The 27,148-nt window shown below is 37.1% G+C and overlaps 1 protein-coding gene across 1 annotated transcript in view; it reads left to right on the top strand.

Annotated features, from left to right (window-relative positions):
- LOC150079790 (sister chromatid cohesion protein PDS5 homolog B-like) overlaps positions 1-27,148 on the top strand; it is a 284,729-nt gene that overhangs the window by 209,561 nt on the left and 48,020 nt on the right. Inside the window, exon 20 of the mRNA XM_090383234.1 lies at positions 8,832-8,987. Coding sequence (XP_090239360.1) covers positions 8,832-8,987 — 156 coding nt within the window. The remainder of the gene's footprint in view (positions 1-8,831; positions 8,988-27,148) is intronic.

The following is a 27,148-nucleotide window of genomic DNA, read 5'->3' as shown; positions in this document are numbered from 1 at the left end:
CAATATCCATACACTTTTAACCTCTGGCATTTCCAGCAAACTGGTACACCCACAATGAAAGCAAAGTGGAGATGGGGGGAAACCCCTGGTGCCTTCTGACACTAAATACACCTTATACTGTCATTACTGTCGTTAACAACCCTGCCACCTTTTGTATCATCTGCAAACTTGGACATTAAACCTGATATACCTTCATCAATATCATTGATAAATATGCAAAACAGCAATGGGCCCAACACCAAACCCTGGGGAACTCCACTAATAACATTTGTCGACGAGGAGCAGTGTCCATTGATTACTACTCTCTGTTGTCTCCCACTCAACCATCCCTTTATCCATTGTAGCAGCTTACCCTTGATGCCATCTCTCTCCAATTTGTACAGCAGTCTTCCATGTGCAACAGTATCAAAAGCTTTCCCAAAATCCAAGTATATGATATCAAAATTATTTTTGTCATTCAGTTCCTTTGTGACCAATCATACTGGTCAGACAAGGCCTCCCCTTAACAAACCCATGCTGTTTCTGAACTATTACTGCAGTCTTGTCTAGTTGATGCTGCATCGCTTCTTTAACCAGTGACTTTTGCCATTATTTTCCCTGGAACAGAAGTTAACTAACAGGTCTATAATTATTTGTGTCACCCTTTGAACCCCCTTTTGTGAATTAGGGATACATTTACACATCTCCAGTCCATGGAAACCTCCCCTGTATCTAAGGATTCTCTCATAATTATGGCTAAGGGTTTGCTAACTTCCCTCGCTGCCTCCTTCAATGTAACTGGATAGATTCTATCCACCCTAGGTCCTTTTTTTATGTTTAACTTCAATAATTTCTCCTGCACTGCTCTCTGTTATTACAAAATCATTTAGCTCCCTGTTAGTAAACTTCTGTCCTTCTCTTTATTACAGAATTCCTCATGTGTAAATGTAGACGCAAAATACTCATTCAGTTTGTCAGCTGTCTGAGCAGAATCATCAACAGTCAAACCACCAACATCAAATGGTCCAATCTGATTCATCCCCTTCCTTCTAGAGTTTACATAAGTAAAGAAGCTTTGTTTTTTTGCATCCTTCGTCAAGGATTTCTCGTAATGTGCCCTGACATTTGTATAATTTGTTGTTGTTAACTTCATCAGTTGAATCCACTGCATAGAATTTAAAAACTGTCTGAGACCCTTTTAGTCACCTTTACGAAAGCCTTTCCCTTGTCTTTGACCGTTGTTACATCTTTAAGTAAATCTCACATCAATACATTGTGATCAGGACACAATGTATTGATGGACATTCAGGACATTCAGTTATGCTATTAGTTAAGAAACACATAAAAACCAAGGAAGTGAAGCCAGTCGACATCGCTGGACAGTGCAGTGTTGAGTCAGTTTGGTGTGACATAAGCATTGGGAGATCAAAATTGAGAGTAGGAGTGTGCTATAGGCCTAATGACTCTGATGAGTATAATAAGGAACTGTACAGGGAAATAGAGTGGGCCAGTAAATCAGAGAGTCTTATAATGGGAGATTTTAACTTCCCAGATATTGACTGGAATTTGGGGGCTGGTTACTCACACACTAGCAGGGCTTTTGTGGATTTATTGGATGATTGTTTTCTACATCAGCATGTTCGGGAGGCAACAAGAGGGAGTAATACTCTTGATTTGATTATCAGCAGTGATTCTTCATGCATTAAGAATCTGCAGATAAATGAACCACTAGGTGGCAGTGATCACAGTGTGCTGAAGTGGGATTTACTCAAAGAGGTAACTACCATCAGGGGTAAAGGGAAGGGTTATTGCTTCCGTAAAGGCGACTACGATGGACTGAGACAGTATTTAAATTCTATACAGTGGGACCAACTGATGATGTTACCAACAGCAAATTCAAAATGGGAAGCATTCAAAGAACTTATCTTGCAAGCTACTAGGCTTTACATACCAACTAAGAAATATTGTTCAAGGTTTAGGCCAAAATGGATGTCAGATGAACTAATGAGGCATATGGCAGAGAAGAAAAATGCATGGGATACTTACAAATTAACACATGACACAGAAGCCTATGATAGATACAAGTTGATATGCAACCAAGTTACAAAGGAGGTTAGGCAGGCGAAGGCAGATTACGAGAAATCTTTGGCAAGGGAAGCAAAGAAAAACAGCAAAGAGTTCTTTACTTATGTAAACTCTAGAAGGAAGGGGATGAATCAGATTGGTCCACTTGATATTGATGGGTCAACTGTTGATGATCCTGCTCAGGTAGCTAACAAACTAAATGAATATTTTGCATCGACATTCACACATGAGGAGTTATTCAGCAAGGGGAATGCCAGAGGTGTATTCAACTCTAGCAGTAAGCTACAGAATCTTGAAATAACTGGGAGTAAAGTGGAGGAGAAACTGTTGAAGATAAACACAAGAAAGGCACCCGGGGTGGATGGGATCTATCCAGTTATATTAAAGGAGGCAGCAAAGGAAGTAAGCAAACCCTTAGCCATAATTATGAGAGCTTCCTTGGACTCAGGGGAGGTACCCATAGACTGGAAATGTGCAAATGTGACCCCAATTCACAAAGGAGGATCAAAGGCTGACACAAGTAACTATAGACCTGTGAGCTTAACTTCTGTTCCAGGAAAATTAATGGAGGCACTGGTTAAAGAAGCACTGCAGGATCATTTAGACAAGACTTCAGTTATAGCTCAGACACAGCATGGTTTTGTTAAGGGGAAGTCTTGCCTGACCAACTTGATTGGATACTATGATGCAGTCACAAAAGAACTGGATGCAGGGAATAACTTTGATATTATATACTTGGATCTTAGAAAGGCTTTTGATACTATTGCACATGGAAGACTGCTACACAAATTGGAGCAGTGTGGCATTGGAGGCAAATTGCTGCTATGGATAAAGGGGTGGTTGAGGGGGAGAAGACAGAGAGTGGTAATTAATGGACACTGCTCATCGTGGACTAATGTTATTAGTGGAGTCCCTCAGGGCTCAGTGTTGGGTCCATTATTGTTTTCTGTATTTATAAATGATATTGATGATGGTATATCAAGCTTAATGTCCAAGTTTGCAGATGATACAAAGGTTGGCAGGGTTGTCAAGGACACTACTGACACTATGCTGCTGCAACAGGATCTGGAAAGGTTGAGTAGATGGGCTGAGAGGTGGCAAATGAAGTTTAACATTGACAAATGTAAAGTACTACACATGGGAAACAGCAACCCCAGAGCAACGTATCAACTCTGTGGTACTACACTGACAGTGGTAGAGAATGAAAGGGACTTGGGGGTGGTTGTGCAGGCAGATATGAAGTTCTCTGAGCAGTGCAGACGGGCTGCAAGAGTAGCTCATGGAGTATTGTCAATGATATACAGGAATTTTTCCAGCAGGGATAAGGAGGTGATTATTCCATTGTATAAGGCAATGGTCAGGCCACACCTAGAGTACTGTATACAGGTCTGGAGGCCTCATTTCAAGAAGGATGTAGAGCTGCTGGAACGAGTACAGAGAAGGGCAACAAGATTAGTGAATGGAACAAAGGGGTGCTCTTACGAAGAAAGGCTTAAGTTTTGCAAATTACAGTGTCTGGAGACTAGGCACCAGCGAGGTGATCTGATAGAGGTGTATAAAGCCTTGAATGGTTTAAGCATGCTCAATGCTGATGGGATTCTTCCTCTAGCTCAGAAATATCACCTGAGAGGGCATAAATTCAAATTGAGGAAAGACAGATGTATTATAGACGTGCGGAAATTTGCCTTTAGCCAGCGGGTGGTTGGTTGGTGGAACAGACTCCCATCCCTTGTGGTGGAGGTTGATAGCTTAAATAAGTTTAAGGCTCAGCTGGACAGGTATTTTGAACGAACAGAGGGGTGAAGTGGAAGTGGTTTTTTTTTTTTTTTTTTTTTTGGCTGATGCTGCATAAGCTTGCTTTCTTGCATCAAATGCCTCTACTAATGCTAATGCTAATCAATTTCACATAGTGGGTCTTTTTTCTGCAGATTCTTAATGCAAGAAAGGTCGCTGCTGATAATCAGATCAAGAGTATTGCTTTCTCTTGTTGCCTGTCTAACACATTGGTTGTAGGAAACAATTATCCAGTAAATCCATAAGTCTTGGTACTGTGTGAATGACCAACCCATAAGATCCAGTCCATATTTGAAAAGTTAAAGTTCCTTTATTAACAGATATTGGGATTTACTGTCTTATTCTATACGTCTGTACATTTGTTCGCTGTACTCATCAAAGTCATTAAGCTTATAACACTCCTACCCTCATTTTTGTTTTCCTAGTGCTTATATCACACCAAACTGACTCAACATTGCACTGATTACTTAATGTCCACTGGATGCACTGCCTTAGATTTTATGTACATCGTAACTAAGAGCATAACCACCCCTCCTGTCCTGTCTGTCCTTCCCGTGGACATTTTACCCTCCATGTTCAAAGGAGAGTAAAATGTAAAAAAGTAAAAGAGAATCACAATATGGTTTGTTGAAAGATATCTTTTCTGACCAATTTGATGATGTATTTACAAGAGTAACAATGGAACTGGACGTAGAAAGTAATTTAAATTCTCAGTTTTATTTAAAACGCTTGGGACTTACTGTCTTTTGAATATTTGATTTTAAATGCATTCTATCTGCATGTAAATTCAAATGGTAGAATATGCCAGCCTTTTATCATAAACAGTGCCATAGGGTTGTAAAACCAACCTACAGATAATGTGAAGTTTGTGGCTTTGTGATGGTTTTGTGCATTGCTGTTAATACCCAAAGAATGCATTAGAGTTTGTCAAACAGCACAGAGAAAATCCCTGCATATGGACAGTTAAGAAAGTTAAGTAAAGGACAAGGCATATGAATCAAAATAAGAAAGAAAGAAAGAAACAGGTCTTTTCACAGTAAATAACATTCCTGATCTTAATATGACTTGAGTTGAAGAATAGCAAAAATTTAGGAGAGCTTTAGTGTAAACTGCAAAAGATGTAGGGTGAAGGTCTTTAAAGACAGAATATGCAGAATGCCATGGTGTACTCAAGAAGTTAAAGAGGTAGTTAGAGAAAAGAAAAAATATTACAAGACATTTTTGGCAAGTAAATCTGACAAATCCTTATTGGAATATAAAGAAAAGTTCATAATATAAGATGTGTGTGAAATAGACAAAAAAAATCCTGGAAAAATTTTGGGAAAGATATGAAAAACAAGTATCGGAAAAGGAGAATAATGTTTTGCCATTTAGTTAAAAATCTCAGTGGCAGAAATCATAACTAAGGTAATAAAAAATGATAAGGGTAAAGCTAAAACACAAGCAAAGACTATTTTAGAAGTATGGACTAAATATTTTAGTAGTTTGCTAATTAAAGTATCTGAAAATATCACTGAAGAAAAGGAAAAGATTCAAAAGAAGAAAATTTTGAATACTGCTGCTATTATTTAGCTAGTTAACTATATGATATCGGTGTAGATACACCATAGTTTACCCATAAATTTGAACTACGTATGTAGTATAAAGGCATCGTTTTAATTGTATCTCATTATGGATCTGGGTGGTGGTATCTACGCCCACCCACTGATGATAAAGCCCACTAGCTTCAAAATGATCGTCTGGGTGGTGGTATCTACTGAAAATAAATAACAGTCTTCTCTACTAGAGAAGCATTATTTATTTGAAGTAGTGCAATACCAGCTATCTCGTTGTGAAGGCACCCACAATATGAGATACAATTAAAACGATGCCTACATAGTTCAAATTTATGAGTAAACTATGGTGTATCTGCACCGATATTATATAGTTAATTACCTAAACCCATAAGAAATAATGCCTTGTTCATTTCATCTTATAATAATTATTTAGGTAGAAAGGATCATGGATCACATTGGTTACATGATGTTATTCAGAAGTTGTTTTCCAAAGAACAAGTTCCAGAAGATTAGTGCAGGACATTAAATTGATACCAATATATAAAAAGAGAAATAATATTGAATAGGAAAATTGCTAAAGAATTTTTGTTCCTTAGTGTACCAGGTAAAATTTGTGCAAATATCTTAGAGAAGAGGGTTAGATATATAGTTAAATGTAACGTTGGAAGAGAACAGTCAGGTTTTGGGCAAAACAAGGTGCCAGGTATTTGCACTAAGACAAATTGTAGAAAAGTTATGGGAACATAAAAAGGACCTGTAGTTATGATTTGTTGATTTTGAAAAAAAAAATTCAATAAAGTACCTAGAAACCTGTTGTATAAATTTTTGAAAAATATGGATGTTGTAGACATCAAAGGTAATCTTTTAAGTGAAATAAAAAGGCAAATTTGGCAAAGATTAAGCTTGAAGTGAGGCAGGACTGCACTTTACTGCCAATTATTTTCATAATTTTCATGCAGCATTTAATAAAAGAATGAAAGTTACTGACAAATAGTAGTGTGGGAGATATAAAAATTGGATCATTATTATATGAAGATTATATTGTGCTGTTAAATAGCAGCTTGAAGAGTATCTTCAATATCAGAATAAATTAGATAATGGTCTTAGAAAATTTGAAATCAAAATTAGTTACACAAAAATGTTTTGAAAGTCCAGAGAAACAAAAAAAAAAATTTGATTGTCAACTAAATAACAAAAAAGTCAATGAAGTTAATTTTTTGTATATGGGTATAAACTTTAATGAAGATGGGAGACTAGAATAAAGAAAGCAGGAAGTGCAGGAAGCAATAAAATAAATTCAGTTGAAGAAAAAGAGAAATCCATAAGAGAAAATTATCTGTTTATATTCTAGTTTTTATGCTTATAACTTATGCAGATGAGAGATGCAGCTAAGAAATAAAGGGTTTTATCAAACATTAGAATCTTCAAAAATTAGAGTTTTAAGAAAAATAGATGGAACAAGCAGATGGAAGCAATGGGAAGACCAGTTTTCAAATGAGGAAATAGGAAAAAAATCTTGGGAAACAAATACTCAACCAAAGACAATTGAAGCAAACTTAAGATGATATGGTATTAATTGCTTATTGGATTATGACTTGCATCTGTTGGTCACATAGCTTATCTCTGCCCAGATTCATATGGAACACAAGTAAAAAGCATCATTTCTGAAACTGTAGTAAAAGGTCTTCTAATATTTGATCAAGTAAGCATTTGTGTTTAATTAGTAGACTATGAGAATTTTTCTTTTAATTACAAATAAGAGAGATAGAGAACAGGTGTTGAAGCAGGATTGTGTGAAATATGGCTTGCAATCTGAGTATGAGATATAAGAATAATAAAAACATATGAGAATATTTATCTTCTGAATTGTCTTAAAAAAGCTTAAAAATTTTCAAAGCTAGATCGTGGATATAGCTTAGCTTAATTTTTTGTCGTTGCAAGAAACTTTGATGAAATAGTTATTTCTAATATAATAACTAAAATTTTCAAAGCATATTAATTAATTTCATTGTTCCAAATGAGCATCTGATATACAAAATCAATGCATACTGAACTCTTAGCAATAGTTATTTCTTTAGAAAACAGGCCTTGTGTGTCGGGTTGCATTATATCATCAAAGTTTCTTTTGACGATCGACTAACTGGTTAAAATAAATTTATTAAAGTAAAAATGATATATACATAAGATAAAACAGAAATAAAATAATATAAAAGCGTTAAAAAACAATAAGATAAAAGCATTAAAATACAATAAGGTAAAAGCATTAAAATACAATAAGATAAAAGAGTTAAAATATATATATATTAAAAGCGTTAAAATACATAGTAGCTTTTGAAGCAAAGTGCCTCTTCATCAGCTAGTCTGTGAATGATGTACTTCAGTATATATTGATGGTTACAATAGCACAAGTCAGCTGGGCATGATCATGTATCACAAGTCTGGTGTCGGTAAATTGCTGTATTGTAGTGCGATGAGCACTGGCGATCATCACGTGTACGTAATTCTGCTTTACTGACACCAGACTCGTGATACATGATCATGCCCAGCTGACTTGTGCTATTGTAACCATCAATATATACTGAAGTACACCATTCACAGACTAGCTGATGAAGAGGCACTTCACTTTGAAAGCTACTATGTATTTTAACGCTTTTATCTTATTTTATTTCTGTTTTGTCTCTTATGTATATATCATTTTTATTTTAATAAATTTATTTTAGCTAGTTAGTCGGTCGTCGCAAGAAACTTTGATGAAATAGTTATTTCTAATATAATAACTAAAAGACATTACTTGGGAGCCAAAAAAAGTTTTAAAGTTAAGCAGACACTGTATCAATAAGATAAGTATATGTAATTTATTGAATTTCAGAGATAGAAAGTCCTCTGTCCATTACTCTCAGTAACTTTTTCAGGCTGCAAAATTTTTAGTTTACCCAGATATTTAAGTAAAAGTTTAGTAATTATCTAGGTATCTCTACCCAGATATTTAAGTAAAAGTTTAGTAATTATCTAGGTATCTCTACCCAGATATTTAAGTAAAAGTTTAGTAATTATCTAGGTATCTCTACCCAGATATTTAAGTAAAAGTTTAGTAATCAAGATTTCTGGTAGAGGGCTTTTGTATCTCTGCAAGTAAATTAAATTAAATTAACAACAAAGTAAGTTCATTTTAGTTGATATTATTCTTTGTAGCCTTGTTAGAATTATTCAAAAATGCATAAGTTTTAAACTAAAATTGGTGTATATTAGATTCTGGCTTGTTTTGAATAGCACTTGTTATTTCTTATTCGTAAATCATTCTGCATTAAAAAGTTTGAAATTGCAACATATATAGTTATTAGATTTTATTATCACAAATTTTTGTTTTGCAATGAAAAATATATCTTTAATAAATGTATTTTAATTCATTTTTATCAGCATTTGAAGGAGCAATTTTCTCTACAGTCTCCCTATTTTCGTACTGCCCTTGCATCTGTTGGTCACATAGCTTATCTCTGCCCAGATTCATTTGGAACACTAGTAAAAAGCATCATTTCTGAAACTGTAGTAAAAGGTCTTCTAATGTTGGATCAAGTAAGCATTCGTGTTTAATTAGAACTATGAGAATTTTTATTTTAAATACAAATTCATTTAACTTTGCAAAATAAGCATGTAATCCATAAAAGTCATGAAATAGATAAATAATATAACTTACTAGGAAGGAAGAGAGTACTTAATTTTGTTGCTATTGACTAAATGTGTTTTTCAGATTATCCACATGGGTGTGTTCTCTTTTTTGCTAAGTTGCACATTCTAAAAATAATAAAAATGAATTCATTTGAATAACATAAGTCAGCTTAACACCTTTAGGATGACTCTAACTGGCCAGAAGGATTATAAATCTTACATGAGATTAACCTTCCACCACCCCAGTCTCAATCACTGGACTCTTTCCAAAAGATCTGGTGGTTTTAGGGGGAAAAAAAAACAAATTTTCTCTACCTCATGTAGATTTTCTAGGTCAGTTGCATTCATTACACCAGAAATCCTAATACCAAAGGTGCCATCATTGTTGCTAGTAATTCTGCCAAATTTAAACATACATAACAGTGCATAACATAACAATACATAACAAATTTAAACATACATAAACATACATACATAACTTTGGCAAGCATAACAGGCCTTTCGTGGAAGAAAGATCCAGTCTTTGTGATTTTTAAAGAGATCCGTATACATCTGAAAAGTAAATTAGACAAACATAAGTCTTCCGCAATACTAATAACTATATACAGTATCTAAAAATTCTCCTCAAAGACCTAATCACTTGTAAGTCATTGAATAAAAATGCCTTCAGTACTATTCTATTCAGTGGGTATTAGGTTGGACATATCATAGCCTGTTGCTAGGTATTTGTGACCATGCTTGTTCATCCTCATAATCAAGTCCTGGTGAAACAGAGTAGAGGACACCCTGATGCAGTAACTACTAAACGCAAAAAGGCCATAACCACAGAGTAATAACTATTCTGTGGTTATGGGTTGATAAGGGTGAGACAGCATTTGTGCCTCACAACTTATTTCTATAAAATTAAATTCTCAGAAAAATTAATTTTGTTGCTATTGACTAAATGTGTTTTTCAGATTATCCACATGGGTGTGTTCTCTTTTTTGAATCTATTTTTATTAACATTATATCAGTTAATGTATTAATTTTATTGATGAAGATATTTCAAGTTTTATAGTCGTTGTTGATACAAAGGTGGCAAGATGGTTAATAACAGTCAGGGTGTACTACTTCAGTGCGATCTTGATAGCATTGTATTTGAGTAATACCAAACTCAAGATAGTTAATAATGAAAAAAATTACTGTGTACAGTCTGACATAAAATTTTCTGAGCAGTGGAGACAGGCTCCTTAGGCAGCTCATGGGTGCCTCTCGCTGATATACAGAATGTTCGATAGCAGGGTTATAGAAGTAATTATCCCATTGTATAAACCAGTGGTTAGGCTACACTTGGATAATGCATTCAGGTTTGAAAATCTCATTTTAGCAAGGTTATAGATCTCTTGGAAAGAGTGCTGACAAGTTGTTGAAAAAAAGCCGTGAATTAGGGTTGAATTTGAAAGTGTCTGCAATTCTGCCCAGACACGATAGGAGGGAGTATATGATGAGAGCCCTGTCGATCAATTCAGCCCTGGAAAGATTGTGCAAGGCTCAAGGGGTAGAATTTTTTTCAGCCTGTTCTGTACTTGTTAACAGGAGAGACTGCTTCTACAGGAATGGGATACACTTAAATAAAAAGGGTGCAAGAATGTTTGCTGATGCTGTCGAGGCAGTGTTAGGTGGGTCGGAAAACTGCTAACTTGGGAGGATACAAGGACTAATAGATTAACAGTAGGCACTGGCAGAGGTGAAAGTGATTCTTGCATTGCTTCTATTGGAATGAGCCGCAGCCTGGAAAATAAGATGCAGGATATTTCAGAGAGTGCTGGGAATCATTGGGGTACAAATAAACACATAGGTTGTGTTAGGGTAGCTAAGAAAAAGAACAGGTGCATCTATACTTGCGTGTACACCAATGCTAGGAGTTTAGTAAATAAATTTGATGAATTTGAGGTATTGCTCAAAACATCAAAGGCAGATATTGTGGGGATTTCAGAGACGTGGTGTCACACAGATATAAGGAATGCAGAACTGGAATTTGGGGAGTACAATGTCTATAGAAAGGATAGACAGGATAGGAAGGGAGGAGGGGTTATGCTATTAGTTAAGAAATACATAAAATCCAAGGAAGTGAAGCCAGTTGACATTGCTGGACAGTGCAGTGTCGAGTCAGTTTGGTGTGACATAAGCATTGGGAGATCAAAATTGAGAGTAGGAGTGTGCTATAGGCCTAATGACTCTGATGAGTATAATAAGAAACTGTACGGGGAAATAGAGTGGGCCAGTAAATCAGAGAGTCTTATAATGGGGGATTTTAATTTCCCAGATATTGACTGGAATTTGGGGTCTGGTCACTCACACAGTAGCAAGGCTTTTGTGGATTTATTGGATGATTGTTTTCTAAATCAGCATGTTCGGGAGGCAACTAGAGGGAGTAATACTCTTGATTTGATTATCAGTAGTGATTCTTCATGCTTTAAGAATCTGCAGGTAAATGAACCACTAGGTGGCAGTGATCACAGTGTGCTGAACTGGGATTTACTCAAAGAGGTAACTACCATTAGGGGTAAAGGGAAGGGTTATTGCTTTTGTAAAGGCGACTACGATGGACTAAGACAGTATTTAAATTCTATACAGTGGGACCAACTGATGATGTTACCAACAGCAAATTCAAAATGGGAAGCATTCAAAGAACTTATCTTGGAAACTACTAGGCTTTACATACCAACTAAGAAATATTGTTCAAGGTTTAGGCCTAAGTGGATGTCAGATGAACTAATGAGACATATGGCAGAGAAGAAAAATGCATGGGATGCATACAAATTAACATGTGACACAGAAGCCTATGATAGATACAAGTTGATCTGTAACAAAGTTACAAAGGAGGTTAGGCAGGCGAAGGCAGATTACGAGAAATCTTTGGCAAGGGATGCAAAGAAAAACAGCAAAGAGTTCTTTTACTTATGTAAACTCTAGAAGGAAGGGGATGAATCAGATTGGTCCACTTGATATCGATGGGTCAACTGTTGATGATCCTGCTCAGGTAGCTAACAAACTGAATGAATATTTTGCATCGACATTCACACATGAGGAGTTATTCAGCAAGGGGAATGCCAGAGGTGTATTCAACTCTGGCAGTAAGCTAGAGAATCTTGTAATATCTGAGAGTAAAGTGGAGGAGAAATTGTTGAAGATAAACACAAGAAAGGCACCCGGGGTGGATGGGATCTATCCAGTTATATTAATGGAGGCAGCAAAGGAAGTAAGCAAACCCTTAGCCATAATTATGAGAGCTTCCTTGGACTCAGGGGAAGTACCCATGGACTGGAGATGTGCAAATGTGACCCCAATTCACAAAGGAGGATCAAAGGGTGACACAAGTAATTATAGACCTGTTAGTTTAACTTCTGTTCCGGGAAAATTAATGGAGGCACTGGTTAAAGAAGCACTGCAGGATCATCTAAACAAGACTTCAGTTATAGCTCAGACACAGCATGGTTTTGTTAAGGGGAAGTCTTGCCTGACCAATTTGATTGGATACTATGATGCAGTCACAAAAGAACTGGATGCAGGGGATAACTTTGATATTATATACTTGGATCTTAGAAAGGCTTTTGATACTGTTGCACATGGAAGACTGCTGCACAAATTAGAGCATTGTGGCACTGGAGGCAAATTGCTGCTATGGATTGCTGCAAATTGCTGCTATATCAAATCCACGTGTTGCAAATTGAACGAGAGGTCTTTTTTAACCAAATTTAGTTGATTTATTAACCAATTGTTATATCAAATTATCTTCTATAAGTAGATTATAGACCTAGTCAGGATCCTTAGTTTATTCTAAATTGAGATAGTGAGATTTGGAAGCTAATCAATACTTACGAGTCTGTAGAAGTACCGTTCGAGAATTCCCGCCATTTTTACACGATAGCATAAGCTTAGTGTAGTATAGTGCATAATATAATATTGTCAATTAATCAGTAAATCTATTAATCTTGATAAAATTTATTGTCAATTAAATTGTATTTTTAACTCTATATATATATAACGACTTAATCGTAACAAATAATTAATACATAACTATAGTGGTACACGTGATACGGAAGTTGTATAAAGGGAACTCGTAGAAAACACTAGATACCGAAAAAAAAAAAAAAAAAAATATAACATAACTGTTTTGGGATATAACTTAAGGATTTAATTTTTGTTTTGAAATTTTATTGAATTAAATCGGAATCATGACTCTGACCAGAGCAGCAAAGCAAAAGGCTCAAGCTAATGGGAGTGCTGTGATTCAGGGGAGAACTGAGGGGGGCAGTTGCCCTCTGAATCACAGTCTTTTAAAATGCACTGTTTGCTTGATGTTTGCGGAGCAGTCGGGTACGGGACATGATACTGCCAAGGGGGATGTCTTTGTGTGTGCACGATGTAAGGAGTGCAAGGAAATCAGGCGACAACTCAGCGTTGTTATGGGCCTTTATGAGAGCTTGAAGGACAGGGTGGATGCCCTCGAAGGAAATAAATTGAGGGGCCCATCAAGCTCTCAGCTGCCCACATCAACGCCAAAGCTTGCACTTGGTCATCAGGCAACACAGAGGCAGCCCCCTAAGCAGAATGCGCTGGTCCCAAAGGAACTAGTAGTTGTTGGTGACTCTATTGTCAGGGAAACGGGGAACATGCTTTGTAAAAAGGATAGGTGGAATAGGACCAGGGTATGTCTGCCAGGGGCAAAGGTTGATGACGTTGTAGAGCGAATATCATCTTTTAAGGGCACAAAAGGTGATATAGTTGTACACGTTGGAACTAATGATATTAAGAGTAGGAGACCGGCGGAATTACTTAGCAAGTACAGGTCACTGTTGAAAAAAAGCCGTGAATTAGGGTTGAATTTGAAAGTGTCTGCAATTCTGCCCAGACACGATAGGAGGGAGTATATGATGAGAGCCTTGTCGATCAATTCGGCCCTGGAGGGATTGTGCAAGGCTCAAGGGGTAGAATTTTTTTCAGCCTGGACTGTACTTGTTAACAGGAGAGATTGCTTCTACAGGGATGGGATACACTTAAATAGAAAGGGTGCAAGAATTTTTGCTGATGCTGTCGAGGCAGTGTTAGGTGGGTCGGAAAACTGCTAGTTGGGGGGATACAAGGACTAATAGATTAACAGTAGCCACTGGCAGAGGTGGAAGTGATTCTTGCACTGCTTCTATTGAAATGAGCAGAAGCCTGAAAAACAAGATGCAGGATATTTCAGAGACTGCTGGGAGTCATTGCGGTACAAGTAAACACATGGGTTGTGTTAGGGTAGCTAAGAATAGAAACAGGTGCATGTATACCTGCGTGTACACCAATGCTAGGAGTTTGGTAAATAAATTTGATGAATTTGAGGTATTGCTCAAAACATCAAAGGCAGATATTGTTGGGATATCAGAGACGTGGTGTCACACAGATACAAGTAATGCGGAACTGGAATTTGGGGAATACAATGTGTATAGAAAGGATAGACAGGACAGGAGGGGAGGAGGGGTTATGCTATTAATTAAGAAACACATAAAGTCCAAGGAAGTGAAGCCAGTTGACATCGATGGACAGGGCAGTGTCGAGTCAGTTTGGTGTGACATAAGCATAGGGAAATCAAAATTGAGAGTAGGAGTGTGCTATAGGCCTAATGACTCTGATGAGTATAATAAGATATTGTACAAGGAAATAGAGTGGGCCAGTAAATCAGAGAGTCTTATAATGGGGGATTTTAATTTCCCAGATTGACTGGAATTTGTGGGTTGGTCACTCGCACACTAGCAAGGCTTTTGTGGATTTATTGGATGATTGTTTTCTACATCAGCATGTTCGTGAGGCAACAAGAGGGAGCAATACTCTTGATCTGATTATCAGTAGTGATTCTTCATGCATTAAGAATCTGCAGGTAAATGAACCACTAGGTGGCAGTGATCACAGTGTGTTGAAGTGGGATTTACTCAAGGAGGTAACTACCATCAGAGGTAAAGGGAAGGGTTTTTGTTTTCGTAAAGGCGACTATGATGGTCTGAGACAGTATTTAAATTCTATACAGTGGGACCAACTGATGATGTTACCAACAGCAAACTCAAAATGGGAGGCATTCAAGGAACTAATCTTGGAAGCTACCAGGCTCTACATACCAACTAAGAAATATTGTTCAAGGTTTAGGCCTAAATGGTTGTCAGATGAACTAATGAGACATGTGGCAGAGAAGAAAAATGCATGGGATACATACAAATTAATGGGTGACATGGAAGCCTATGATAGATATAAGTTGGTCTGCAACCAAGTCACAAAGGAGATTAGGCAGGCAAAGGCAGACTACGAAAAATCCTTGGCAAAGGATGCAAAGAAAAACAGAAAAGAGTTCTTTACATATTTAAACTCAAGAAGGAAAGGGTTGAATCAGATTGGTCCACTGGATATTGATGGTTCAACAGTTGAGGATCCTGCTCAGGTGGCTAACAATTTAAACGAGTATTTTGCATCTACATTCACGCATGAGGAGTTATTCAGGAAGGAGAATGATCTAGGTAAAGTAAACATTGGCAGTGAGCTGGATGATTTTGTAATAACTGAGAGGAAAGTGGAGGAGAGATTGTTGAGGATAAACATAAAAAAGGCACCGGGGTGGATGGGATCTATCCAGTTATATTAAAGGAGGCAGCAAAGGAAGTAAGCAAGCCCCTAGCCATAATTATGAGAGCTTCTTTGGACTCAGGGGAGGTACCCATAGACTGGAGATGTGCAAATGTAACCCCAATTCACAAAGGAGGATCAAAGGCTGACACAAGTAATTATAGACCTGTTAGTTTAACTTCTGTTCCAGGTAAATTAATGGAGGCACTGGTTAAAGAAGCACTGCAGGATCATCTAGACAAGAATTCAGTTATAGCTCAGACGCAGCATGGTTTTGTTAAGGGCAGGTCTTGCCTGACCAATTTGATTGGATACTATGATGTAGTCACAAAAGAACTGGATGCAGGGAATAACTTTGATATTATATATTTGGATCTTAGAAAGGCTTTTGATACTGTTGCACATGGAAGACTGCTGCACAAATTGGAGCAGTGTGGCATTGGAGGCAAATTGCTGCTATGGATAAGGGGATGGTTGAGTGGCAGAAGACAGAGAGTGGTAATCAATGGACACTGCTCAACGTGGACTAATGTTATTAGTGGAGTTCCTCAGGGTTCAGTGTTGGGTCCGTTGTTGTTTTTGGTGTTTATGAATGATATTGATGATGGGATATCAAGTTTAATGTCCAAGTTTGCAGATGATACAAAAGTTGGCAGGGTTGTTAAGGACACTACTGACGCTATGCTGCTGCAACAGGATCTGGAAAGGTTGAACAGATGGGCTGAGAGGTATTAGTATTAGTATTAGTAACGGCCGCACGGTGCAAGAAAGCCCATGGCTCATGCTGCACCAGCCAAAAAAAAATAAATAAAAAAAATAAAAATAAAAATAAAAAAAATAAAAAATAAATAAATAAAATAAAATAAAAAAAAAATATATAAATCCGAACAAAACAATGATAAAAACAAATGAAGGTGGCAAATGAAGTTTAACATTGACAAATGTAAAGTACTACATATGGGAAACAGTAACCCCAGAGCAACGTATCAACTCTGCGGTACTACACTGACAGTAGTGGAGAATGAAAAGGACCTGGGGGTAATTGTGCAGGCAGATATGAAGTTCTCTGAGCAGTGCAGACGAGCTGCAAGAGTAGCTCATGGTGTCTTGTCAATGATATACAGGAATTTTTCTAGCAGGGATAAGGAGGTGATTATTCCCTTGTATAAGGCAATGGTTAGGCCACATCTTGAGTACTGTATACAGGTCTGGAAGCCTCATTTCAGGAAGGATGTGGAGCTGCTGGAACGGGTACAGAGAAGGGCAACAAGATTAGTGAATGGAACAAAGGGTTGCTCTTACGAAGAAAGGCTTAAGTTTTGCAAATTACAGAGTCTGGAGACTAGGCACCGGAGAGGTGATCTGATAGAGGTGTATAAGGCTTTGAATGGTTTGAGCATGCTCAATGCCAATGGGATTCTTCATCTTGCTCAGAATAATCAGCTCAGAGGGCATAAATTCAAATTGAGGAAGGACGGATGTCGGATAGATGTGCGGAAATTTGCCTTTGGCCAGCGGGTGGTTGGTTGGTGGAACCGACTTCCATCACTTGTTTTTTTTTTTTTTTTTATTTTATTACTCCAAAACAGCCGAAGCCTTACAGAAGAGGAATTTGACCGTAGAAATATAGAATCCTTCTATTTACAATCTATACACAATGTCAGGTATCAATATACAATTTCAAATATACAAAGTCAATTTACAACATATACAATGCATATCATGCGTTACAGACCATTTGCATTTTAGCAAAGCTGTGGTAACAGAGAAATTAGTATTTCTAAGCATTATGTTGTTTTCTTTTCTTGATTGTTCACATTAATTATTTGAATTAATTGCTTTGTGTTATTAATCTTAATTGTTATACCAAAATTTTTTTTTTTTTTTTTTCTTTTTTATACAATTGTTATTACTTAACTTTAGTTCCTTGAAGAAAAAGTAAACAAAAAAAAAAAAAAAAAAGGATTTTTTTTTTTTTTTTTTTTACTTTTTTCCTTTTCTTTTTTTTTTTTTTTTTTTTGTTAAGGCTAAGTATACCTATCTTTATAGTATTATTATTGTTGTTATTATTAAGTTAATCATTTATTTTTATTCTCTATTAGTTTGATTGAAAAACCTTTGTAGTTCTTTTTTGATATTAATGTTTTCATATAGTATATCAATGTTGGAGTCGTTCAGCAGTTTTACAGTTCTGTTGAAGTAGTGGAATCTGAGTTGATCAGTTCTGAATGGCTCTTGTGCCAGCATATTTTGTCTTCTCAAGACTCTTGGAGGACAGCTGAAGTTGATGAGGTAGAGCAGCTCTGGGGCATCGAGCTTGCCAGCCACTAGATGCATTAGGAATTTGTTGTTGAAGTTGATAGCCTAAACAAATTTAAAGCTCAACTGGACAGGTATTTCGAACGAACGGAGGGGTGAAATGGGAGTGGTGTGTGTTTTTTTTTTTTTTTTTTTTTTTTTTTTGGCTGATGCTGAATAAGCTTGCTTTCTTGCATCATATGCCTCTACTAATGCTAATGCTAATGCTATAGCTCAGACACAGCATGGTTTTGTTAAGGGGAAGTCTTGCCTGACCAACATGGATACTATGATGCAGTCACAAAAGAACTGGATGCAGGGGATAACTTTGATATTATATACTTGGATCTTAGAAAGGCTTTTGATACTGTTGCACATGGAAGACTGCTGCACAAATTAGAGCATTGTGGCATTGGAGGCAAATTGCTGCTATGGATAAAGGGGTGGTTGAGGGGGAGAAGACAGAGAGTGGTAATCAATGGACACTGCTCCTCGTGGACTAATGTTATTAGTGGAGTCCCTCAGGGTTCAGTGTTGGGTCCATTATTGTTTTCTGTATTTATAAATGATATTGATGATGGTATATCAAGCTTAATGTCCAAGTTTGCAGATACGAAGGTTGGCAGGGTTGTCAAGGACACTACTGACACTATGCTACTGCAACAGAATCTGGAAAGGTTGAGCAGATGGGCTGAGAGGTGGCAAATGAAGTTTAACATTGACAAATGTAAAGTACTACATATGGGAAACAGCAACCCCAGAGCAACGTATCAACTCTGTGGTACTACACTGACAGTGGTAGAGAATGAAAGGGACCTGGGGGTGGTTGTGCAGGCAGATATGAAGTTTTCTGAGCAGTGCAGACGGGCTGCAAGAGTAGCTCATGGTGTATTGTCGATGATATATAGGAATTTTACTAGCAGGGATAAGGAGGTGATTATTCCCTAGTATAAGGCAATGGTCAGGCCACACCTAGAGTACTGTATACAGGTCTGGAGGCCTCATTTCAAGAAGGATGTAGAGATGCTGGAACGAGTACAGAGAAGGGCAACAAGATTAGTGAATGGAACAAAGGGGTGTTCTTACGAAGAAAGGCTTAAGTTTTGCAAATTACATTGTCTGGGGACTAGGCACCAGCGAGGTGATCTGATAGAGGTGTATAAAGCCTTGACTGGTTTGAGCATGCTCAATGCTGATGGGATTCTTCCTCTTGCTCAGAATAATCACCTGAGAGAGCATAAATTCAAATTGAGAAAAGACAGATGTATGATAGACGTGAGGAAATTTGCCTTTAGCCAGCGGGTGGTTGGTTGGTGGAATAAATAAATAAATAAATAAATTTTCTGTTTATACTCCGGCACGACAACCAAGTCAGTAGAGTTTACAATAAATCGTCGATACAAATATTTATCGTATTTAGTAGTCACAGACTTCCATCCCTTGTCGTGGAAGTTGATAGCCTAAATAAGTTTAAGGCTCAGCTGGACAGGTATTTCGAACGAACAGAGGAGTGAAGTGGAAGTGGTTATTTTTTATTTATTTATTTTATTTATTTTATTTTTTTTTACTGATGCTGCATAAGCTTGCTTTCTTGCATCAAATGCCTCTACTAATGCTAAAAAATGCTAAGTTTGGTATGGCCACAAAAGGTAAATTTCAACATCTGGAAATAGGCACCTGTGTGGAGGCCTAATTGACATGTTGAAAGCATTAAAAGGGTGAATAAACTAAATGCTAATGAGATTTTTTTTTTTTCTTTTCATGCACTGCATGTGTGTATGTCTGCTGTACACACACACACACACACACACACACACACACACACACACACACACACACACACACACACACACAAAGATGAAAAAGTATATTTTTAGGATAAATGTGGAAATTTGTCTTCATTCAAAGTCTATTTGTTTTTGGAATAAACTTTCTCCTATTGCTGTGGAAGTTTGAATTAATTTAAAGTATTTTGCAAATTATTAGAAAGGGAAAATGGACAAATTGTTGATTTATTTATTTATTTATTTTTATATATATATATATATAAAACTCTATATATATATATATATATAAACTCTCAATTTTCTGGGATAGATATTAAAAAAAAAAAATCCCAGATAATCGATTTCCCGGTTAATCCAAAAATACAGAAGTCCCCGACATGCGTAAGAGATACGTTCCAGGACTTCTTATGTAAGTCGTGTTTTGCGTAACTCAGTAATGACTAATAACATATTGCTACTAATTATTATTGACAAATCTGAATTCGGCACAATACTTGTTAATCTTTGACCATTTTAATACATTCTTATTATTTTAATTTTCTGATCCAAATCGATTGCTTTCCTTTTGTTGGTAGATTTACTTGTAGTGCTGTCACTTATTCACTTAGTCGGCACCATGATAATGGTCAAAGTGAAATTTTCTGTAAAGAACTTCACAGGGTTAAGGCAAAAACTCACTATTATCACTGCACACGAGCTCACATTTTACTAAAGCACATTTCTGGAGGTCACTACCATAAAAGAATAAAAACAATTTGCACTTTCCAGGTTACTGGGTTTTCTGTTCGGGCATCTAATTATAAACAGGTAGTAAACTCGATCTTATCGCATTTGTGATAATACCAATTACTGGAATTCTGTGGGTTTTACATTATTATGGTAAAATGTTTGTCTCCTTCACTGATATCTTCAGTCATATAAAAAAAATATAAATAAATTTTAAAAATTTCTTCTCTTCTTTCCTATTTTCTTGCTTGTTACTCTATATCTCACTTGTGTGTGCCGTGATTGGCATTATTGATTGCTTAATATATTTTTTTTTGTTTGTTTTAAATTTTACAATCCTAAAAAAAAAAAAAAAAAATGGGTGAAAAAAAATTTACTTAAGTCCGAAGTTGCTTAAGTCACGGATTTATTGTATCGAAAAATGTTCAGCAACTTATGTAAAAAGTATGGCAATAGATAAAAAACGAAAAAACTTACCATCCACTACTCACGAGTCCAATATGATGCTTCCCTTTATTTTTTACAGTCTCATATAGTTTGGTCACCAACATTATAATGGTTTATTAAAGATTTAACGGATGCACCGTTTTCAAACTTTCGAATACTTTCAAGTTTTGTTTAACTGAAAGTGCAACTCTTTTGTGTTTACACAACATTTTCGCGATTTCTAAACAAAAAAAATATTTATTACTGTAAAAAAAATTTCGACATTACTGACATAAATAATGAAACAAAATTTGTCTTTTTGCTGTGCAACGGGAACACAAGAATTGACGCGACGCAGTAAAACAAACTAAACATTTCTTCTTTTTCTTTTTTTTTTTTTTTTTTGAGCGGTAGGTGTGAAGACAGCGGGGGGGTTGCAAGATATGACAACTTATAACGCCACTTCCTGTCACTTATTTACAACTTGCAAAACATCTGTTTATACCTATTCTAGTTATTACTTGAATTTTATGATATCTGGTTGATTTTTTTTTTTTTTTTAATTTGGAATCTTGAACTGTCCCTATTAATCCGATCCCGGTAAATTGAAAGTCTGCTGTGTGTATATATATATATATATATATATATATATATATATAATATAGAAAATTAATAACTTATGTAAAGTTAACTGAACAAGAGACGGGAAGTTACGCTCCCGGTAAACTCCGATGTACATTTGCATTATAGCTTTCCCTTTACTTTTAACTTTTACTATCATATTCTATTGTTCTTACCTCATGAACTATTAGAGTAATTCGAGGGGGATTGAGGTACTATTGCAATTCTTAAACCTTGAATCCGTTCTCCTTTTTTAGCTTATGCTCCTTTTGTACCTATTAATTTGATATTAATTGAAGGATATTGGTTCTCATTTATTTCTCTTCTTCCTTAATATATGCTTTTGCTGTCTTAGCTATCGGTCAGGCTAAAGTCGTCCAACCTTAATTATACTTATCCATGTATCGCATGAATTACCTTTTGACTGTGTTAAACAGGCAGATGATATCAGAAACCGATAGCCGGGTTAATTGTAGGAGACATATTGAAAGGGTTAGCCCTCGATAAAGTCCCTTTCAATGTGTCCTATTACCTATAATTGACTTGATATATATTATTATTATGTTTATTATTTGTTATATTTTTTCTTTTGCTTTGACTAATGATCATCCTTTACTAGGTTTGGCCTCATGGACCAGTTACGGCTATTATAGGGTTAAGTAGCTAATATTTACCATATGAACCAGCTTGTACCATATGAAATATATCTTACCAATTTTACTAAATGAACTTAAACTATACAAAAAATATATATATATATATATATTTGGTTTATGATATAGCTTTTTTTTAATGAAAACACGAAAGGTATCAAAACCTATAGTACTTAGTACTGTGCATGGGTTGAAGGAGAAGTATGGGGGGGGGTGCCAGAAACTTTGCTGTAGAGACTAAACATGGGTTTCACCACTTCAAGCCTCCAATAAGCAAAGTGGTGGTATTTCACCGGTTGATGAAAGTCATCTACCACCTAGGTTTGTCTCCTTTGTATCATTTTGCTAGTACTAATAATCATACTGAATGCAGCATCAGCATATTAATAAAATAAGGGTTTTTTTTTTTTTTATGTAAACCCCAAACACGAGAGGTATTAGAACCTATAGTACTTAGTACCATGCTTGGTTAGAGGTTGAGAAGACGAAAGAAGATATTTGTTGACATTGGACTTGAACTTCTGTAGACTGTAATTTTCATGAAATACGTATGAAGGTTGTTCCAGAAAACGGCAGTTGAATGAATAAACGAGGAAGATGAAAAGTTGGTTCTGAGTTTGAAGTTGGACAGTAAATGGATGTTGGCTGGTGGCGGCACGTGTTTGGACTGTTTTGAAAGACAGAGAGGGAATTTTAGAAGCCAATTCAGAAGAACAGTGCCCATGGAAGTATCTGTAGAAAAGGCATGCAGCAGAAACAGTACGTCTATGAGAAAGCAAGTGAAGAGACTCTGTTAGAGATGAATCATTAATTAACCTAATTGCCCTCTTCTGAATGGAATCAAGAAGCCTGAGAGAGGTTTTGGGGGCACCACCCCAGATGTGGGAACAGTATTCCATGGCAGGGCAGATTTGTGATTTATACAAAGGGAGCAGCTGTTTGGAAGAAAAGTAACGCCGGGAGTGAAAGAGAAAACCAAGTTTTTTAGATGCAGAGGAAGCAATATTAGTAATGTGCTTGTGCCAAGAGAGATTAGAAGTCGGGGTAATCCCCAAAAGAGATATATCATTTTGCCTAGAAATCGGAGTGTCACTAAAGATAAGCATAGGAGCAGAAGAATCCTTTTTTGCGAGATATAAGACAAGACTGAGTTTTGGAAGGGTTGAAATCAACTAAGTTGTCTTTGCCCCACTGGAGAATTACCTGAAGATCGGCATTTAAGGAATTGGTAGCAGATTTTCGAGAAGTTGAAGCTGATTGAGCTGGACAAGGTTTCTCAAAATGGAAAGTGGAATGCAATGTGCTATCATCGGCAAAACTATGGATAGGATTTCCAGTCAATGGAAGAAGGTCATTAATATACAAGAGGAAAAGAGTGGGGGGAAGAACTGAACCTTGGAGGACACCGGCATTAGTAGAGAAGTTAGAAGAAAGAGAGCCATCTAACATCACCCTCAGTGAGCGATCAGAGAAAAAACTGGATAACCAATTACTAAAAACAGTTGGCAAACCATAAGATGGAAGCTTGTTTAGAAGACCTTTATGCCAAACACGATCAAAGGCCTTTGAGATGTCAAGGGCAACTACTTGTGTTTCACCGAACCTTTCTATTGAATTAGTCCATAGATGGGTAACATAAGCCAGAATATCACCAGTGGGTCGACACTGACGGAATCCATACTGGAGATCGTTGATCAGATGGAAGGTTTCTAGGTAGTTTAAGAGTTGGGCGGTTAATTGATTTCTACATTACTTTAGAAAGAGTAGAAGTATTTGCAATGGGACGATAATTGGATGGGAGGGATTTGTCACCCTTTTTAGGAACTGGCTGGATATGAGCAAATTTCCAAGCAGAAGGAAAACACCTTTGGAATATGAAAGTGAAAAAAGGCGGCAAAGAATAGGAGTAAGTTCAGGAGCACAGGTTTTGAGAACAAGTGGAGAAATACCATCAGGACCTGGAGCTTTCTTAGCATCAAGATTCATCAAAATCCTTCTGATATCCTTTTGACGGAAGATCACAGGAGGCATTGAATGGAGCATGTTGGGAATTGTGGGAGGGGTTTTACCAAGATCATTAATACATGAGCTGGAAGAAAAATGGGATGCTATCAGGTCAGTTTTATCCTTGGCTGAAGTGACAACAGAACCATCTGGTTTGGACAGAGTTGGGAGCAAAGATGGGCAAAAGTTGCAGCCAATAGCTTTGGCAAGCGAACAGAATGCTCGGCTACCATTAGGGCAAGAAGCAAGTTTTCTACTCTTAGCCTGTTCAAACTCTAGTTTGGACTGATTAATAACTGCTTTACAATTGTTGCGAGCTTTGGTGTAGACAGAAAATGAAATTGAAGAATTAGAAACAAGCCAATTACGATATGCAACATTCTTCTCTTGAACAGCCTTAGCACATTTATTGGAAAACCAAGGTTTAGATAAGGGACGAGATTTTAAAGTGGAGTGTGGGATAAAGGATTCCATTCCTGCAAGAATAATTTCACTGACACGATCTGAGCAAACGTTGACATCAGAAGTTTTGAAACAGTAATCCGACCAAAGAAAAGAAGTCTCGCAGGTCGTCCCATTTTGCATTCTTGTAATGCCAAACAACACGAGGTTGGGAATAGCCATGAGATAAAGGTTCCATTGGAGAAGAGACAATCACCTAGTTGTGATCTGAAGTGCCTAAAGGATCTCTCACTTCGACTGTGTACTTAGAAGGGTTGTTTGTGAGAAAAAGATCAAGTGTGTTGGCTGTATAATTAGGATTGTCCGGTATTCTTGTAGGTAAATGAACAATCTGTGCTAGGTCATTAGTAATTGCAAAAGCCTCAGCATCTCTACCTGCTGGGTCGGTGTGACTAGAAAACGGAAGCCAGCTGGAGTTGTGAACATTCAAATCACCAAGGAAAATTACCTCACTGTTAGGAAAGTTGGACTGGAGAAAGTAAAGTTGCAAAGAGAGGAAGTCAAAGAGCTCCAAGTGATTAGTGGAGTTGGGAGAACGGTAGAGACAACAGATGAATTTGACACAATGAGGTAGAGAGATTTTAAGCCAGAGAAGATCAAAGAGAGGAGATTCCAAATTGCCAAGTTTCTGACAGGAAATATCAGAACGGACATATGCACAAGTACCACCTTTGAGGCGAAAGGAATCATACAGCGAATAATTTGGGCATCTGAGATGAGCAGTAGTTGAATCAACCGATAACTGAGATTCTGTCAGAAAAAGTACACGGGGTTTGGCAGACTGCAAGTGGAAATGGACATCGTTGAGATTAGAATTGAGACCACGTATATTTGTGAAATGAATTAGGAAGTCCTTGGGAGGTTTAGACCTTTTCACAGATAAGCTTGCTCTATTAGTTTGACAATTCATGGTGTATTCAATAGTAAGAAAAAGTGGGTGGGACATGCTGTATGAAGTAAAGAAATTTTTGGATATGGCGTACACGTGGTAAGAATATACCCAGATCCTTGACATAACGTGGCCTCGACAATGCTCCCCGCATACACAGTACTCAGACTTCCTCCAGTCACTATCTGGCAGAGTAGAGGTAGGAAGATTATACACTAGCTATTTCCAGAAGCTTCCTACACAGTGTTACCAATAGGTTCAGTCCGGTGTAGTAACTAGCGGCCGGCTGCGAACATCGTTTTAGAGCTGTACCCTCGAAATGTAAGGAATATTGGATCTCGCCACGACGTTCATCATAACCTCAAAAGTCATCAATCATACTGCATGATGGAAGAGATAGGAAAGGGTTGACCGGAACTTAGCTCTAGAGACTAAACATGGGTTCCACCACTTGAAGCCTCCAATAAGCAAAGTGGTGGTATTTCACCGGTTGATGAGAGTCATCTACCACCTAGTACTGCCTGGTAACATAGAGGGGCGGCGTTCCTCCATGTGGTGTGGGCGCCACACCTCGACCCCTGCTTACGTTGGTTCACGCCTGGGTGGTCACCCACCATATACTTGTGCATGGAGGTCATACGCAGGATTACTAACAGTCCCACCATTGTGAAGGTGCAAGCAGAGGATTTGGCTGTCACAGACCGTCCGGACTTCGCCGAAATTGGGTCCTCTTGACTTGAGTGTCACCCGAATATCAGTTCCATCAGCGTTTTAGACTCCCAGGTAGCAAGTACCACTTGTCTGGCATATCTGAGAGAATGTCTGTGACAACCTCAAGGACCAAATTTTTGTGAGATATAAGACAAGACTGAGTTTTAGAAGTATTGAAATCAGCTAAGTTGTCTTTGCTCCACTGGAGAATTACCTGGAGATCGGCATTTAAAGAATTGGTAGCAGATTTTCGAAAAGTTGAAGCTGATTGAGCACGGCAAGGTTTCTCAAAATGGAAAGTGGAATGCAATGTGCTATCATTGGCAAAACTATGGATAGGATTTCCAGTCGATGGAAGGTCATTAATATACAAGAGGAAAAGAGTGGGGGAAAGAACTGAACCTTGGGGTCATCGGCATTAGTGGAGAAGTTAGAAGACAGAGAGCCATCTACCATCACCCTCACTGAGCGATCAGAGGATATTGTACAGCAGTAGCATTTGAGACAAATTGTACCAAAGGAAATCACCTGCAAAACATTTTTAAATTGTATATATCTTTTTTTCAGCTATGTGTATATTATACACATATTATTTCAACTATGTGTATAAAGTTTATTGGATTTAGACTATAAAAGTGTAATTGTAACTAGTTTCATGTGTCTTGTAAAGAAATTTTCTTAACTAACTTGCACTGATAATATCAGCAATCATGTTACAAACACTATGCATGCTAGAAAAAACCAAGAACATTGGGGTCACTGGCATTAGTGGAGAAGTTAGAAGACAGAGAGCCATCTACCATTACCCTCAGTGAGTGATCAGAGAGAAAACTGGATAACCAATTACAAAAAACAGTT

This window comes from Mastigoproctus giganteus, chromosome 10 (assembly GCF_048544385.1).
Source record: "Mastigoproctus giganteus isolate SK-2022 chromosome 10, ASM4854438v1, whole genome shotgun sequence".
NCBI classification, from domain to species: Eukaryota; Metazoa; Arthropoda; class Arachnida; order Uropygi; family Thelyphonidae; genus Mastigoproctus; species Mastigoproctus giganteus.
This window is presented reverse-complemented; position numbering and strand designations above follow the sequence as displayed.